Source organism: Tripterygium wilfordii, chromosome 13 (genome assembly GCF_013401445.1).
Source record: "Tripterygium wilfordii isolate XIE 37 chromosome 13, ASM1340144v1, whole genome shotgun sequence".
Taxonomy (NCBI): domain Eukaryota; kingdom Viridiplantae; phylum Streptophyta; class Magnoliopsida; order Celastrales; family Celastraceae; genus Tripterygium; species Tripterygium wilfordii.
The window spans coordinates 1,016,174-1,034,014 of NC_052244.1; the positions used below are offsets into that span (position 1 = coordinate 1,016,174).

General features: G+C 38.0%; 3 protein-coding genes across 6 annotated transcripts; 2 read left to right on the plus strand and 1 right to left on the minus strand.

Annotated features, from left to right (window-relative positions):
* Nucleotides 1–2,238: 2,238 nt before the first annotated feature.
* On the minus strand, nt 2,239–13,334 carry LOC120013516 (alanine--glyoxylate aminotransferase 2 homolog 3, mitochondrial-like). Of its 3 annotated transcripts, none has more exons than XM_038865350.1 (10): nt 13,182–13,334; nt 9,051–9,164; nt 5,285–5,515; nt 4,488–4,658; nt 3,667–3,810; nt 3,402–3,581; nt 3,065–3,290; nt 2,848–2,961; nt 2,672–2,758; nt 2,239–2,588 (listed from the first exon to the last, which is right to left on the minus strand). In XM_038865350.1, exons 2-10 carry the CDS (start codon nt 9,051–9,053, stop codon nt 2,545–2,547), a joined length of 1,200 nt encoding a protein of 399 aa, XP_038721278.1. In that variant the 5' UTR covers nt 9,054–9,164; nt 13,182–13,334; the 3' UTR covers nt 2,239–2,544. The 3 variants fall into 3 exon arrangements, with proteins under 3 accessions (XP_038721278.1, XP_038721277.1, XP_038721276.1); XM_038865349.1 differs by having other exon boundaries at nt 9,051–9,177; XM_038865348.1 differs by lacking the exons at nt 9,051–9,164; nt 13,182–13,334 and adding an exon at nt 5,823–6,163.
* LOC120013515 (G-type lectin S-receptor-like serine/threonine-protein kinase SD2-5) lies at nt 10,168–12,723 on the plus strand. The gene is made up of 3 exons (XM_038865347.1): nt 10,168–11,168; nt 11,285–11,574; nt 11,719–12,723. The coding sequence occupies exons 1-3, from the start codon at nt 10,916–10,918 to the stop codon at nt 12,697–12,699; spliced, it is 1,524 nt and encodes a 507-aa protein (XP_038721275.1). The 5' UTR covers nt 10,168–10,915; the 3' UTR covers nt 12,700–12,723.
* Nucleotides 13,335–13,848: 514 nt separating the features above from the next.
* Nucleotides 13,849–17,550, plus strand: LOC120012778 (aspartate aminotransferase, mitochondrial-like). 2 transcript variants are annotated; one of them, XM_038864268.1, is made up of 10 exons: nt 13,849–14,115; nt 14,226–14,311; nt 15,124–15,339; nt 15,477–15,582; nt 15,777–15,881; nt 15,960–16,132; nt 16,519–16,678; nt 16,788–16,883; nt 17,015–17,109; nt 17,234–17,550. In XM_038864268.1, the coding sequence occupies exons 1-10, from the start codon at nt 13,933–13,935 to the stop codon at nt 17,346–17,348; spliced, it is 1,335 nt and encodes a 444-aa protein (XP_038720196.1). In that variant the 5' UTR covers nt 13,849–13,932; the 3' UTR covers nt 17,349–17,550. The 2 variants fall into 2 exon arrangements, with proteins under 2 accessions (XP_038720196.1, XP_038720197.1); XM_038864269.1 differs by having other exon boundaries at nt 13,854–14,115; nt 15,133–15,339.
* Nucleotides 17,551–17,841: the final 291 nt, after the last annotated feature.

A 17,841-nucleotide genomic window follows, 5' to 3' on the forward strand; every position in this document is an offset into this window, starting at 1 on the left:
TCTTTTCTCTGCATTCAAATTAACACCACTGTTCATGCCAGTTCCCAGATAATGGACCACAAGAGAAGAATGTACTTCTAATTTTCATTAAATTCGGATACTCGGATCGTCTCGCTCTCTCCAACCACCTGATAAATCACAGGATGTTAATAAATCGCAGAATGCTGGTAAATCGCAGGATGTTGATGTAGAGTGTTCAATTTAAGTTCACTTATTGTAAATCCTCGATCAATTAGGACACCCCTAGACAAAGTTAAAGACCCAGATGATTCAAAACGATTCAAAAACCAATTATATAATCAAATAATGGATTTGACAGAGCATCCTGATATTTGAATAGTCTCATTCTCCTCCAGGTACATGATAAAATCACATAATATTAATAAATCGCAAGATGTTGATGTACATAATTGAACTTGGATCTTCCAACTGGAATAAGTTATTTTCGGCCATCCTTAGACAAAGTTAAAGGCTTAATGATTGAAAAGCCAATTATATAATCAAAGGAATGGGCCTAATATTGTGGTGAAGTGTCTGATTTTCATGTCCGGCAATGGTAGTTTTGTTTTGTCATATATGTAGGTGATTGTCCATATACTCTGAATGTGAGTTTGACATGTATATAATCAAATATTATTTTTCCTGGTTTTGGTCATGACTAGTAATGAATCAAGAAGACATACATAGGTCTAATTCACTTCCTCATCTTTGCTTATTTTCAAAGTGGGCTCATGCCCCTAAATAATGGAAGAAGAAAGAATCAATAAATTAAAACCAAAAGCAACAACATCTACGTTTTCACCTGTTTTTTTTTTTGGGTATGTTTTTCACGTGTTGTTTTCAAGGCATAGGATTTCTAGAATCACGAATTAAGTAGGGCCAAAGACTCCCATGATTTTGTTTTTTCAAACCATCGTCATTGCGTTTTAGGTCCAGAAAACGCATTGATAGTTTGAGAGAGATTGAAACTTTACTTATATGCGACTTGATTTGAGTTATGCCCTGGAAATATTGCAAGTTATTAAGAATGTACATGACAAGAAATTTCTAGTTGAAGCATGCGCAAAAGATGATTATTGGGTATATCATGTATGGGTTGTTCTTTGGGCAAATACATGTACTTGTGGTTTCCCTATCGAAATCAATTAGACACCCAAGTTGACATAGAAAATTGTGTGCTATGGGGATGAATGGGGGAGTGTGTGTGAGTGAGTGCTCTCTTCTTCATCCCCTCTCATACATATATCTCAAAGAGACAACAATCTCTATGTTTAATTTTATACTTGTTTATGTGTAATTGGTTGACCTAGACACCATCAAATTTTATATATATAATAAAGTACTTATCACTTTCTCACATCCAGCCTTTCTTCATTGCTCTTTGTGCATCAATTTTTTTTTTTTTTTTAATAGGCAGCACAACAGCAAGAAATATATAGAAAACCAGAAACCAATTACAGTTGGGCATCCGAGGATGGCCAAGATAAGAGTAAATGGTGATGGAGTTTTTACATAGAAATAATAACAATATATGATGCTTTTTGTGCATCATACATACCCTAAAAAATAACATGAAACAGGACATGTAAATTGGCCAAAGAGATGGCGAGAGAACATATTCCCATTTCCCAACCAAAGAGATTCATGAATGACCCTACACAGATGTGCTTGAAGCCTACCAACCCACTAATATTAAGTACAAGGCCTGTAGATTGGGCCCAACTCTAAGGAAATTCACGTCCAAAATCATAACGAAACGACAGGGCCCGCATGGTAATGCTCAGGCCCATCAAAAGAATTTGGTAGATTTTTTACTTGTACATGAAATGAAGATCCTACATGTTTCAGCTTTACAGCCAATGAATCATTGGGCTCCCAACCAAACATAGTGCTTTACAGCCCAACCATATTTTTTACTTTTTGCAAAATAATTAAAGTTACAGATCAGATCTTACACTTATTTTTTTCTTCTTCTTCTTGTTCTTACAACATACAGTGAAACTGAGAAGACGGTGGTTAACAGGGTCCTGATGCTCATGATGTGGACAACGTGGTGTGGACTGTAGAGTCTGGACCCAATCACCCAAACCATCATCTGGGCTTCACCAGCATGAAAATAAATTTCGGCCCATTTTTAATGCAACATGAGTTTCTCGAATACATTCTACAGCCCAGTCCAGAAAGTTATTGACAACGTGTCTATACATTCAGGTGCCACGCTAGAAAATCCCTCTTACCTTCAGTATCATTAAACGGGAAAATATTTTTATATATATGTATATATTGCACGTTTTTCCTTGAAATTTTTGGGAAGTCTCGAGGTAAATAGATAGTTATGCGCATGGACATTACAGAGAATTATTGAACATTACAGAGAATTATTGAACGAGAGGCAACAAGATGTTGGCTCATCGTTTCCCAAGTAGCAACTCACAGAAGAAGAAACCCTAACAGATAAATTATGTTCATCACATATAAGACACGCAATAGATCAAAGGCACAACACATCACCTGATCTATATAGTATTTAACTAGCCAGCTTCTTCACATCTTCGACATTGTGTAATCCATCGCATCAACAAGGAAATCTGTCACCAAAGGATACACAATTACAATACTAGAAAGAAGGAAGCCTTTCATTAGTCACTCGAGAAAAAGAAAAAAAACCCACCTGCATCTTCCTTGGTAAAGCAGAGAGGAGGAGTAATTCTAAATACATTTCCATAGAATCCTCCTTTCCCGATCAATACGCCCAGTTCTGGAATAATACAAGAGTTGAGCTTTATTAGCAGATGGAAGAAAAACTGAATCATATATGGACTGACATTGAAAGAGGGAAACACAAACCTTTCATCTGGTCCATTACATGCAGAATTTCTGCTTTTGCTGGAGTTTTCAGTTTGCGGTCAGTCACGAGTTCAACTCCAAGCATAAGTCCTTTTCCCCTCACATCTCCAATTACTGGAAATAACAAAATATGTTTCAGAAGAGGATATCACAATAAGTTCGTGTACAAGAGAATGCCCGATGAATGTAGAAATATGAAGGGGCAAATTAAGCTTACTGTCATGTTTGTCTTTGAGTTCAACAAGTCGTTGCTTCAGATAAGATCCTACTTTGAATGCATTATCCTGAAGCTTTTCTTTCTCAATAACCCTTAACACAGCATGCCCTGCAGCAGTACAAACAGGGTTCCCACCAAAGGTGTTGAAGTAACTCCGACGAGTAAGAACTTCACCAATTTCAGGGGTTGTTACCACAGCACCAAGAGGAATTCCATTTCCAATACCCTACGATTACCATTAAAGAAAACATCTCAAAAAGGCTTATAATCAAGTTTCTTATGTGTGAAAATTTCAGTGTATTAATCAGAAATCGAATTGACTAAGAGTATTATTAACCTTTGCCATTGTGACTATATCAGGAACGACACCATGACCCTCAAAACCCCAGAAATGGCTTCCTGTGCGGGCAAACCCAGCCTGTACCTCATCAGCAATGCAAAGGCCTCCTGCATTTTTGATGGTCTTATAAACAGCAGGTAAGTAACCTGGGGCCAATTCTACAATGCCCCCTACTCCCTGTAAAAATTACATCCAATTAGAACAGAACATATATCATGTGTCTTCAACCGTCTTAAGAAATACAACTGTGATGCATTATTACCTGTATGGCTTCTGATATGAAACCAGCGACATTGCCCGAGGTTCCAAACTCAATAAGATCATGCACATCTTTGGCATATTTCTCTCCATCTGATCCAAACATCCCTCTGTATGGGTCTGGGTTCATGGCATGATGAACTCCGCTCTGTAGGTTACTCAAGTAAAATGAAGAAGTTAACTAATGAACCATGTAAAAATTCTAATATTGCACTGTATTGAGTATTCAAAAGCCATAAATATCATTATGAGAAAATTGTCAGGCTTTGCTCAACAGAAGTGGTGTTTTATGATTGGTGAGGTTGGAGAAAGCTGGCTCTGATGTTATGGTAAGTGGGCCAATCATGCTGGATGTCACTTATTGGCAAACTTGACGGTGGACATGGCTCCAAATCAGCACTAATAAGTTGTCCTTTCTTGCTCTACATTAACTTTTTGGTAAAGCCACTTTATTGGATATCATTTTCATGTCAGTCATTAGAATCAGAGCTAGAACAAAACAGTCCCCCTTTCAAAGGGTCTACAAGCCCAAAGCTCCACTACTAAGTACTAACAAACACATAGAATATTACTAAGTACTAACAAAACATAGAATATTACTAGTATCCTATGGTTCCATTTGCATAAAACAAGAAGCAGCAAATATGTCATAATCATAACCAAAGCTTGCATTAAGAGTCATTAATTCACTTGTTGTTATAGCGCAAGACCAAGGTTTCTCATGGGTCGACTAGTTTCCATTCAAAAAGAGTCATTAATTCATACGAAAACATTGTCGTACTTAAAATAAAAATTATGACTTCATTTTCGAACAGAAAATTTTACCTGTACAATGTTGAATTTCCAGATACGCTGTGCAGTGGCACCCATAGTCCCGGCTGCATTCCCATGATAAGCATTCCTCAATGATACCATATCATGACACCCCGTGTATAACCTTGCTATCATCATTGCCAATTCATTTGCTTCCGTCCCAGAATTCGTAAAGAACACCACCTATCAATTCCAGCAGCGGCAATTTTAGTCGTCGTATATATACCATTACAGCAAGTACATATATCTTCAGCAAGATGGGATTCACAAATATTCAATATAAACGAGAATATCTACTCAAAAAATCACAATACCAACTACCTGAAATGGTGTTAAAAATCCTAATCTTTTGAATGAGTACTAGTAATTGTTTTTGTTGCAAGCAGAGACAGCTGATGTGAACGTGCAACTAACACCACGAGAGACCACAATATGGCCAGATGAAAGATAAAATTATTGGCTTGATGAGTTTCATAAATCAGTCTGGACAAACTTGAAAAATGTCAATCTGATCATAATTGCCCAAAATTAGATAAATTGTGACAACTTTGCGAGTTACAATAAACTAAACTAGAAGAATATAAAAACTAGCTAATATTTTGCAAGAATGGACAAGATATCAAAGTTCTGTCAATATATAAACATAGATGGTACTCTTGAAAGCCAGCTCAGATTATTGTATAAAGAAAACTTTATGTGCTAATATTTAATATTTCCATATACAATATTATATATGTAGTAATTGGACATATATACAAAAATAAAAATCTTTCCATTTGAATATGTGACGTCAGCCAAATAAATGGTACCTTGAGATTTCCCGGTAACTTCGAGGCCAAGGCCTCGGCGAAATCAGCGATGGCGTGGTTGAGATAGAGGACTGTGGAGTGCTGCAAGCGCTTGGTTTGGTTGACAATAGCATCGACCACATCGGGATGACAGTGGCCGCAGCATACCGTAGCAATCCCTCCAAAGGCGTCTAGATATCTCCGGCCGTTCTCATCGAACAAATACTGCATCTTCCCATCTACCAAGTTGAGCTGCCAAACAGAGAAAACACCACGATTAACTAATGATTCAAATCAAACGGCGACCACTTTTACTTGGAAATCGAAACACCACAAATCTTACGTCATGAACAGTCAAATTCAGATCCTCCATTATTGCCCCGCTAAATGATTAATTAATGAAATTAAATCGTCATGCCCATCAGATATTAATATTAAAAAGCCGAATCTCAATCAATTATTAAAACGTTTATCATATGATTGCAATTAATCAAGAGAATGATCAACAGAGAGAGAATCACTCGAGAGAGAGAATTGAGCGGTTGTGGCGGAGACTCACGGGCTTAGAGTAGAAGTGAAAGAATGAAGGGCTGAGATACTCTCTTCGCTTGGCCAAGACCTCTTCGGCGGAGGGACCTGTATAGGGAGGCGGAGAGTAATCGAACGAGGGCATTTTCGGAACGGGAACGCCATTCTCCTGAATCGAAGCCTCCTTCTGTGCTACCTGAGAGAAACAGCGTCCGGTGCGCAGAGAATTTGCCGCCAGTAATAACCTCCTCGCGACAAAACTCTGCATCATTCCTTTTTCGGTGCTTCTCTCCCCCTCGAAAACACACCTTGTTCGGAGAGGGGGTTTATGGTTTGCAGAGATGAAGCCGAAAATGTAGGACTCTGTTTGTATGAGCGTATGAGCGACCGATATTAAAAAGACCGCCAGGATGGACACTTATATAGGACGAGACACGTGATGAAATAACTTACACGTGACAACATGCCCTCATGTCTGCGACTCTGCGCAAAATTACTGGGCCTGCCTTGACGGCCCTAACTTTTCTTAATTAGGCCCATAATATGATGGGACCTCCACAACCAGTGCATGAACAACTGAATCTCAAAGTTTCACTTTAGTCACCCAAATATCAAATAGTTACTTAAAATTTTTTTTTAATACAATTTGAACACTCGATCAGATTTAATGAATTCTGGGCAGCAACCAAATGATGTGTCACTTTGACTGTTAATTCCAACTATTTTTTTCCTTATGTGGGCTGACAAAATCCAAAATGAAAAATAACTATTTTTTATCCAAATGGCAAAATCAGACCTAGACACATGTTTCATCGAACGCCCTAAATTATCTCTACAACTAAATCCATAGCTCGACCACTCTCTCTTCCCTTCTCACTCTGGTCAACTTCTTCTCCTCCACCACCGACCTCCATGGCCCTTCCCTCGGCTGCATCCCCGACAAACAACCCAGAGAAACAAAACAAACAGCCTCAAACAACAAAACCAACAAGATCAATACAACAACAAAACCAAACGCCTTTCTATTGCCACGACAGATCTGAGTTCTATTGCAACCAAGTTGCTCACTCAAACGACAGATTCAAATAGGTCTCTTGAACTCCGTTCTGATTCGTGAGCTCAGCTAGAAGCCTGTGATAGCGATGGTGAAGAGACACCCAATCTCATTCCACGATGATGAACTGGGTATTTCTTGAGAATATGGGTTTGAGGAATTGGGTTCTTGAACTGGGTATTCATTGTATCTTCAATCTGAGTTGAACAATGGTTTGATGGTTGGTGTAGAGAGACGATGCGCCACCACCCGACGACAAAGGGGAAGGTTCAGATGAGATAGATGTTGATCGGAGAGGAAGAATGACGGGACCCATGTGGGCATTTCTTATTTTTTAAATAAATATTTATATTAAAGAAACCAGTATTTGATTTTATGTCTTTTAATTTTTTATTAAAGTTTTTCATGTTAGCAACGTTTAACTCCCATTAACGCCGTAATGCCACCTAGGCTATATTAAACGGTGCAATAACGATCAATGTGTCACGTCGAACGTTTGACTGCCTAGAATTCCCTAAATCTACTCGAGTGAACAAAGTGTAGCAAAAAAAATCTTTGATGACCAACTTGGAACATTTGATATTTGGATGACCAAAGTGAAACTTTGAGTATCTTTCAGTGGTCAAAAGTTGACATAAGCCAATGAATCCGTTACTGAGTTGGATGGATAAGATTCAAGTGAATTTGTGATATTCACATATCCCACATGAGCTGTCACTGCAGATAATATATAAATAAATAAATAAACCATCAGTATAATTATAGTCTCTTTTGGTGCCCATTCAATAGTTTAAATAATCGGAACATATATTAGGCAATCAATTTTGTCAGACTCCACATAATAATAACTTAGGAATTATTGTGGACCAAAGTAGTAGGTTTTGTGAAGACGAAAAATCACGGGATGAAGATATTTAAATCAATTAGCCAGGGGACGTTACAAGAAGGCAAACTGACTGAAAATGTTGGAGTTGTCAAAATTGATACCAATCCTTGGATTCTTTTGAATTTTGATCAAACACGTTTATCGATGGAGTTAACACTTTGGATAATATATCCAATCCCGCGAGAAATTCCTAAGACCCCACTGAACAAGGTAAATAAAACAAATGAAAAACATATTTCTCAACTCTTTTTTTTTTTTAACTGTTTGGTTAGAATTCTCTAGACGGTTATAAAAAAAGGATGAACTGAATTAAACTATTGGGATAGGGAGCCTCCAATTCTCCATCAAAACTACGTTAAATCATTAATTAAAATATGTTAGTGAGTATTTTGGTGTTCATAAAGTTATAATATAATAGATTTTGTGATAAAATTTTATAAATACGAAATTGTAAATCTTAAATCCTAAACACTAAAAATAACGTTATTTTTATAAAAATCAAGATTTAACACGATTTTTTAGAAAGAATTGGAGCTCAGTTTTTTTTCCCCCAATTCTTCCGCCTACATTAATTGTGGAACCAATTTCTAGATTGGTGTGCCGACTATTAAAATCTTTTACAATCTTTAGCTTTGATCGGAACTGAATTATTTATTTGTCTTTGAAGAACTTCTAGATTAATAGGAAGGAAACTTAATGAAATTAATCAGAACTTCTATTATACGATCGATCGGTATAAACATCAACAACTACAAATCAGATCAGTTTCTCCCCAACAAATAAACCCGAAAATAGTTGTTGTATTTAGCCAATAATCAAGGCCAGATACAAGATCAAAGCTCAAGCCAATGGACCTGGTTAGATACTTAGGATGAATTCATCCATGTTTTGGAACCAAATACTTGGGTTAATTACAATCAAATAACAGCCACATACCACTTAAGCACCATAAACTAATCAATTAATAAAGAAGTTCCAAGTTGAGGCAATATTTCACATATTAGTGAAGAGAGATAGAGAGAGGGAGAGATTAGTGAACAAAAAATAAGGAGTTATATAAGACAGGTGGGTTTCAACATCGTGGGTTGATTAGGCTCCACGATTGAATGTGTTGCCGTGTAGGATTTCCACATATTTGAGTAAAGTAATAGAACTGCTCATAATAGACATTGGCATAGGGAACAAACTCCACAAGAGACGGACAATCATATTAAAAGGAAGAAACTTATCACTTATCAGGTAAAGCAACCGATGGATTAAGATTGATGTTTGTGCAACGAATAAAATACACTTCAGATCATAAGTGAGGACGTACCTACCATTTTATGGAAATTATTGTAAGCTTATGAGATCTTATCTTGCCGCTCACTATAATGATGGCCTGTCAGTCTACCTGGCTCCAATTTTATATCCATTAGTCTTCATGACTTATCCTGCATTATAATGCTTACAATAATATAAACATAAGAAGAGGATCATGGATCGTTTTCCATTCAGAGAAAAGCAAATCAGGAAAACCATCAATTACAAACTACAATTCACTTCAAGAGAAACAATTTGACACATTACTACTGCAAAAGAAACAATTTGAATAAGGAACAGCAAGGGAAAACCCAGATCCTTTTTGATGTTGGGTGAAGAATCTCTCAAAGGGTTACAGTCTTAAGATCCATCAATCAGACTTCCCAATAATAGAAGCTGAGAAAGTTATTAATATAAAAGGATGGGTAGTAATATATATTATGTATACCAGTCTCTCAAACTAATGAAGATGTAGAGGAAAAAAAAATCATCAGATCTGTTCAGAGACAGCCATATCTAAAAATAAAGGATGCAAACCAACGAAGGTCAGATACTAAATATCATAGCAGATCTGAAGAAGAGTTGGTTACTCAAGAACAACATAATTTCTAGCCATTTCATGCAACCGAAACTACATATATGAAAGACCAAAGGAGCAGAAATTAGGCGGACAAAACATTTGAGAGTTTACTAAGAAAATGAGGGACCTATAAGTCATAGGTTCAATTTCCCATGTGGCCCAATGGAATAGTTGTAAGGGTGCAACCTAGAGGTCATAGGTTTAAATCTTGAAAACAGTTTATCCACATATTATATGAGGTTAAATCTACGTACATCTTATATGTTCCCGAACTGTCCACTGAGTGAACTTTGTGCACGAGAGTTGTTTACTTTTACTAAGAAAATGAGGGAACTAAAGGACGAAACTCTTGTGAACTAAAGATTGAATTGGGTTTAGGATTCACAAGACACCTCGAGGTCCTTAAACCAATTTGCTCCCAAAGACAATCGTAGCCCTTATTTTCTACGATGTTTCTTTTTCTTATATGTACATAAGGCATTACCCCTACCCCTACCCCTACCCCTACCCCAAATCCCTCCCCTCCCCTCCCCTCCCCATCCCATTGATTTGAACCCAGGATCATGGTCTTATTATCACTGGGCTACCCCTTCAATCCCATAGGCCATTTCCTAAAATGTTTACGCAGGACGACCATTACCTTGGGCCAGCTTGTATTCACTGATTTGGGGATCCGTTGTAGACCTCACTATCCTGTAGAATCTGGAGTCTGGACCCTATTAGGCCCATATGTATTTGAGTTTATGGTCTCGATGGACCTTCTTCTGGGGGTCCAAAGTCTAAGGTGAATTTCTGGTGCAAGAAAAGTTGGTTGCTAAAGACCAAAACTGTTTTTTATATGGCCTAAAGAACGACATTTGACACATGACACTTTGACATATAACAAAATACGTCATTCATTTGTAAGGGCAGTGTCAGCACATGCCAAAAGCAGTGGCAAAACGACGCGAGGCTACAAATGATGAGCACTCACCACAGCACATTTCGATAAACCCCACTCAAAACAAGGCCTGCGCCTGACCACAAAAAGATTAGCACTCAATTAACCAGACAAAATTAGCTGCACTGGGTCCCACCCCAACACCCATTAACATTTGAAAAGCAGAACTAATGGGCCTAAAAAATGTTAACATAAATGCTGCAAGTAATCAATGCTCATAATGCTTGCTTAAAACACTCTCACATGGACAGCCTGTGCCTAACAAACCTTATTTTAGTGCCTTCTTTTTCGGTACCTCAGCAAGTATTTATTTAAACAGTCTTTTTGAGCATCAGTGACCCTACAACCGTGACCTTGAGGACATGGATTTGTTCCCCTTCTCCCAAAAAGCTTGTCTTGAAAAAAAAGCATTCATTTGTATGAGAATAACAGAACAACAAGAAAGCTTAGACCCTTTTAAGTGGGTGGGGAGTGGGACTTGCAAAAGTTTCTTCTACTTGAATGCCCAACTTTCCCTTAATTTTCTTAACATAATTTCTAGCCAGGAAATCCTAATTATGCACCGAAAAAGAAAAAAATCTGAGAGATATCCAGAGAGTAGCAACCAAAGTGGAGGTTGGTATTGCAGTTACTGATGATGATGCCCTATCTATTGAGTTTACTGATTTTCTTCTTCAATCATGGCTGCAGCAAGACAGACATTCATGTTGGCTACCATTTTACACTTGCAGTTCGTCCAGAGTACTCCACATCATTCGCTGGAAGGGCTTTCCTGCTAGAGACTAACCAAATGGAGCCCAATTTTAGAGTTGCATTGAGTGTTGAAGCCATTGATGGAAAGTATTCATGTTCTTTGGAAGTGTTTCTAGGAGATGTCAAGGTGTGGAATTCTGGTCATTATACGCAGTTCTACACGACAGATAAATGTGTGCTTGAGCTCACAGAAGATGGAGATTTGCAGTTGAAAGGGCCAGGACAGCAAGTGGGATGGCGAACTGGAACTTTTGCACAAGGTGTGGAGGTAAAATTATGTTATAATATGAACTAAGAACACTCCTGATCATACTTTCTTGTTCAAGAATTCTTTTGTTCATAATCCTAATGATTTTATCTCATCATCAACACAATCATTGTTGCCTTATATCCCTCAATCCATTTGATGCAGAGACTGCAAATACTGAAGACAGGTAATCTAGTCCTGGTTGATGCTTTGAACTTCATAAAATGGCAGAGTTTCAATTTTCCAACAGACATAATGCTCTGGGGTCAGAGGCTAAATGTAGCTACTCGCTTGACTTCTTTTCCCAGCAAGTCAAGCACATTCTACTCCTTTGAAATTCGACGCGACAAAGTAGCTATGTACCTGAATTCTGGTAAGTCCAATTATTCTTACTGGGAATTTAAGCCTTCCAAGAACAGAAACATCACATTTGTTGAATTGGGTTCAAAAGGGCTAGAGTTATTCAATGATAAGCATAAAAAAATCGCGCAGATCTCTTCACAAAGACTTGAACCACTAAGATTTTTAGCACTGGAGAATAGAACAGGTAATATGGGTCTCTATTTCTACTCATCTAAAGAGGGGAAGTTCAAGGCTGCATTTCAGGCACTCAACACCACATGTGATCTTCCTTTAGCATGTAAGCCTTACGGAGTCTGTACCTTCTCAAATTCTTGCTCATGCATCCAACTTATGACTAAGGAAAGCATGAAAAATTCTAATTGTAGTGAGGGAATTCCTGGAAAATTCTGTGATGGAGGTCAAGTGGAGATGCTTGAATTACCAGATGTCATCAGCGTACTGAGGAATGCGCCCAAAAAGATTAATGTTAGCAAGGAAGAATGTGTAGGTTTGTGCATAAATGACTGCAAGTGTCTTTCAGCTTCATATTCCTCCGGTGAGTGCTTCATATATCGAGTGGTCGGAGGCATTAAACAATCCAAAAATGCATCTGGATTGAGTTACATGGTCAAGGTTCCTAAAGGAACCACTACGAGTCACGGCAAGCCTAAGGTGAAGAAATGGATCTTGGTCATGGTAGGAGTGATTGATAGTTTGATTATTCTTCTAGTTGTGGGAGGCCTCAGTTACTATTTGGTTCGGAAGAGAGGAGAAAATCCATCGCGTACTAACAATACCTCTTGAGTTCTTTTGATTACAATTAAAGTAGACAATTTTTTTCATGTTGAAATGACAAATTTGTTTGTCTTCAACAGTTTGTTTGTTAATTCCCATATGCAATTACGTTCCTAAACTCAATTCACTAAGAATTTTTATGCAGGCAAATGAGAGAGTACCCACAGAATAAACAAAAACTAGTTGAATAAAAGACTCCTCCAGTCCCAGAGAAATCCAAAACAGAATGTAAAGAGCAATAAACAGGGATATCAGAGAAACAGGACCAATAGTATATCAGATTGCACAAATAATTCCAATAATCAGATCAGGAGATTGAAAACACCAAACGCGAATCCAATATAGACAATGCATATAAAATTACTTGTCTAGTAAACAATGAACCCATGGATTCAGTGCAATGTTTCTTTAAATTAGATTAAATATTGTGTAGCGCACTTCGTGAAATCAAAGATTATCAAAAAAATAAGAAGAGAGGAATAGATACTCACAGAGGGAGATGCAGATTTGTTCGAAGTTAAAGACGATGAGAGGGAGGAGACATTAGCGCTGGTAATTCTAACCAGTTGAGTCATGAGTCGGTCGCAGCATTCTTAGTTTGGAGAAGAAGCGAACCGCGAAAGAGGAACACTACCTCTAGTGGATGTTGGGCTCTCCATGTAGACGCCGACTGAATAAAAAAGCCCCTAAATCTTAACTTGGGCATAATATGGGCTTCACTTTAAAGTGGGCTCAAATTTGGGCTTTAAATTAAGTTTGTGCTTTCCCTACACTTCATCAGTTCCTTGCTCTCAAACTTTGGTTTTGCCAATAATGGACCATCACTTGCAATTGGCCAATTGCATATCATCATATGGCATATGCTTTGACTTCAGCCCAACAAGAAAGCCCTTAAATCTTAACTTGGGCTAGATTGGGCCTCGGTGTGTGTGTTGGGTCCATTTGCCTTGGGACTCAAGACTCATGAGTCAACGGAGACCACAGCTCCAGTAGACCGATCAGCGTCGAGGTTGGTCAAAGCCGCCTGTGCTACCCACAGAGGATCGAATTCCGGGTGCTATTTTCATGGAAAATAAGTAAAAGGAAAGAAAGAAAACAACATACCAAAGCCCCCTGAAACTCGAAACACAAAAACCATGGAAATCAAACATTGCTGCTGCTTTTACTTCCTTATTAAGCACCATCACTTCGATTTTGAAGGACTTGGGATACTGAACCAATCAAGCAATCGTGTACTGAAAGATGATCACTATCGGCGTCGTAATGCGGAGCTATCGTTTGATGGGGACGAGTAGGCTCATGTCAAGCTCAGCCAGTGCTGTGAAGTGGTGGGACCATGTGGCACCGGCTCCCAAGGATCCCATTGCTGGCCTCACGGAGGCGTTTCTTGCTGACACTAGCCCCTACAAGATCAATCTTGGAGTGGTATCCTTAATCCGTGGCTTTGATCATGCACTTGATACACTTAGTGTTTGCGGCGATTAGCTTCATTTGCCTTTTCATTATCGGATAAATTTGTGTTTCTATTTTTACAGGGAGCTTACAGAGATGATGAGGGGAAACCTGTTGTGCTTCAGTGTGTTAGAGAAGCCAACGCGAAGATTGCCGGTTGTGATTTCTTGTGAGTATCCATCTCTTGAATGCTTCTGATTTCATATATCTTAATGTTCTGGCAATGCATTTGTGTAGTGCCGACTGTGATTTCACTGACCTTACATGGAGTAAATCTAATTGCTATCCAAATTTAAAGATGTTCATTATATTGTTTGCTTTGTCTCTTTAGTAGTGGGGGTGTTTGCTTCATTATATTGATTGCTAATGATTTGATGCTAACTTGTTTCATTGCAAATTAGGTATTACTTCAATTCCATTGAAACAATGCAAGAGTAAGGCTGCCTAAGTGGCTCTTTGCCCTTGGCAGTATTTTTATTTTGGCATTGTTTCTAAGTTAAATTAATCCTGAGTCATAGATACGAGTTAAAACTTGCAATTTTGTGCATGTTAGTTGCAGTTATCATTACATGTTTTTAGCATCAAGTGGCGGTTGATAAATTGACAATCTGAACTTAGCTGTATCAATCCTTTTACTTCACTAAAAGAAGTTTAAGACTTAAGATAGTAGGTAATCAGCTTCGACCTACATGTATTTGGATTGAACTTAATCTCATTTTCTTTCAGCTTTTGATTATACCTTAATAAGATTTAAAGCTGATTACATCTTTTTATGTTTTGATTTTTGATAATGCATTAAGGTCTGATATCTGCACAAAAGTTCAATCTGGAAGATTTTGCTGATGCTATTTTATTTGCAATTTATAGGAATTTTTCCTGCATTTGATGAAAGTTGTAATATATTTTTTTAAAAGTCTCAAGCCTTCTGTATAGGTATTGCTCTTAGTTTGAAATTAGATTATGGCCTGATACATTGTGAAGCTTTGTCAGGGAGACAATTCCTCATGCAGTCAGCACAAAGCTTGTTGAGGAAAGCATTAAGTTGGTTTATGGGAACGACTCGGATTTTGTAGAAGAAACGAAGGTTGCTGGAGTTCAAGCCCTTTCTGGCACTGGTGCATGTCGTCTTTTTGCTGAGTTCCAGAAGAAATTCTGTCCGAAATCTCAAATATATTTTCCTGATCCAACTTGGTCATGGTAATTTTCTACTATACCCTCTTTGATCCTCTTCAATATCATTGGAGCAGCTTTATGTGAAAATCATACATTCATAGTAGCTTTAGACGTGGAATTTATCTTTCTGTCACTGATGTTCAATCATGTGCATTGCATAGCCACCATAAAATTTGGAGAGAGGCTCATATTCCACAAAGAACCTTTCGATATTATGATCTTTGTTCTAAGGGCTTGAACTTTACTGCAATGATGGATGATATCAAGGTATGACAGCACCAGAATTTTTTTTAATTTATAGAACAGAGAATGTTCATGCTTTTGGTGGCTGGTAGGAGATAATCATTTCGAAACCACTAAATATGACATTTCACTCAGGACTAGTGATTGAATTTCTTCAATAAAAGCCAAGGAAATTTTTTTGATTCTTTTTTTTTGTTTGCATTTGTGGATTTTTGTAGAATGCCCCTGATGGTTCATTCTTCCTACTCCACCCTTGTGCTCACAACCCAACTGGAGTTGACCCTACTGAAGAACAGTGGAGAGAAATTTCACATCTGTTCAAGGTACCTCTGCCAAGCTTTTTTTGTCCCTTTCACATATTTGGATTATCATTGTTTAATATTAACTGTTTTCAAATTTAGGTAAAGAATCACTTTCCCTTCTTTGATATGGCTTATCAAGGTTTAGCAAGTGGAGACCTTGACAGGGATGCACAAGTTATCCGCAAGTTTGTCGAAGATGGGCATTTAGTGGGCTGTGCACAATCCTTTGCAAAGAACATGGGATTATATGGACAACGAATTGGTTGTCTTAGGTAGGTAGTTACTATTTAGTCTGGATTTTTATTTGTGGGGATTTTAACAGACTGATTTTGGCTTAAGAATAATGACCTGGCATGAAAATAAACACAACACAGTAGGCAATCAAACTCAGAGCCTTCAAGGAGATATCCGGAGGTTCATCTGGTTTAGTTTCGATTTATGTGTTCAGAACTTCCTAGTAGTGAGTCACACCAATCACTATTATGTTAAATTTATAGTATCAGTAAATCATAGGCAACTCAAATCATAATGGGCCCAATTCGGTTGAAAATTACGATTGTAAAGGGAGTGAAAAATGTTGTTCCAGTAGATCCATCTATATTTGCCTCTGATTTGGGTTTCTAAACTTCAATTCCCTTACTGCATTTCAATCTTTTAGTGTTCTTTGCGCTGATGCAAAGCAAGCAGCTGCAATTAAAAGTCAAATGCAGCAAATTGCTGGTGCAATGTATGGCAGTCCTCCTGTCCTTGGCCCTTTATTAGTTTCAGCAATCCTAAGTGACCCAGATATAAAGGCTCTTTGGGCTACTGAAGTGAAGGTAATAATGCATCCACATTTTCATCCCTTCAAGTTCCTGTTCCTGTCTTCTATTTCCTTCCTAAGCTGAAATTTACTTGATTCTGATACGTATTGTTGATAATTACAAGGCCATGACAGAACGAATTCGAAGAATGCGGATCAATCTGCGAGAAAGCCTTGAGAAATTAGATTCTCCTCTCAATTGGGAACAGATAACAAACCAGGTTGGTAGTGCGAGCGTCTCTCTCTCTCACTCTTTTAGGGGGCGGCTTTTTAAGTCCGCCTGAAATATGATTTGAACTGTTAAGAGCAGTGCTATTCAACTAATTTAACCCATTAATTAACAAAACTGCAGGTTGGAATGTTTTTCTTCTCTGGCTTAACTCCTGATCAGGTTGATTGTCTACGGAGAGAATTCCACATATTCATGAATCCCGACGGACGTATAAGGTACACAGTCATAATACATTACTAAATATTCCTGATGATAATAATCTACGACATGATTAATGACATCAATCCTTACTCTAAGTAGCTATTCTCAACCATGCAAATCTATGTGCAATTCGCGCAGCATGGCAGGTGTGACTACAGGCAATGTAAATTACTTAGCAAATGCTTTACATGAGGTCACCAGATTTAATCAGGAGTCCTACGTTCTCACAAGTCTCCGCTCCGACTCTGGTTAACATAGGATGCTGAGTCCGATGTTCTTTACCGATATCGACCTGGCAAAGATTGATCTATGATACATTACTCCATTGAAGTTTGCTGTGATAGATACATACTTGAAGCTTAATGTACCTAAAGTTATTCTAGAAACAGATGTATTAAGACTGCACCATTCAAATGTCATACTTTGTAATGTAATGCCATCCAAGTCATGGCCCATATACGCACATGCAGGTTCTCATAGTCATCATCCATGGAGCCTACTGAACAGTTTGCTCAAGAACATCAAGCTTGAGGTACTACTGTAACACACTGCTCGGTTAAACACTTTTTTGTTGATGGATTCAACCCAAAAGCGACACCCATAGATATTTTAGTCCGGCAAATGATATTTTTGGTCGGATATTCACTAGCTTGTTTCGTCGGTTATATTTCTGTGTCTTAGGTGTCATCACCGTCAGCTTCATCATCCAATTGGATGTTGCCATTTCAGCATCGTTATCATCAGCA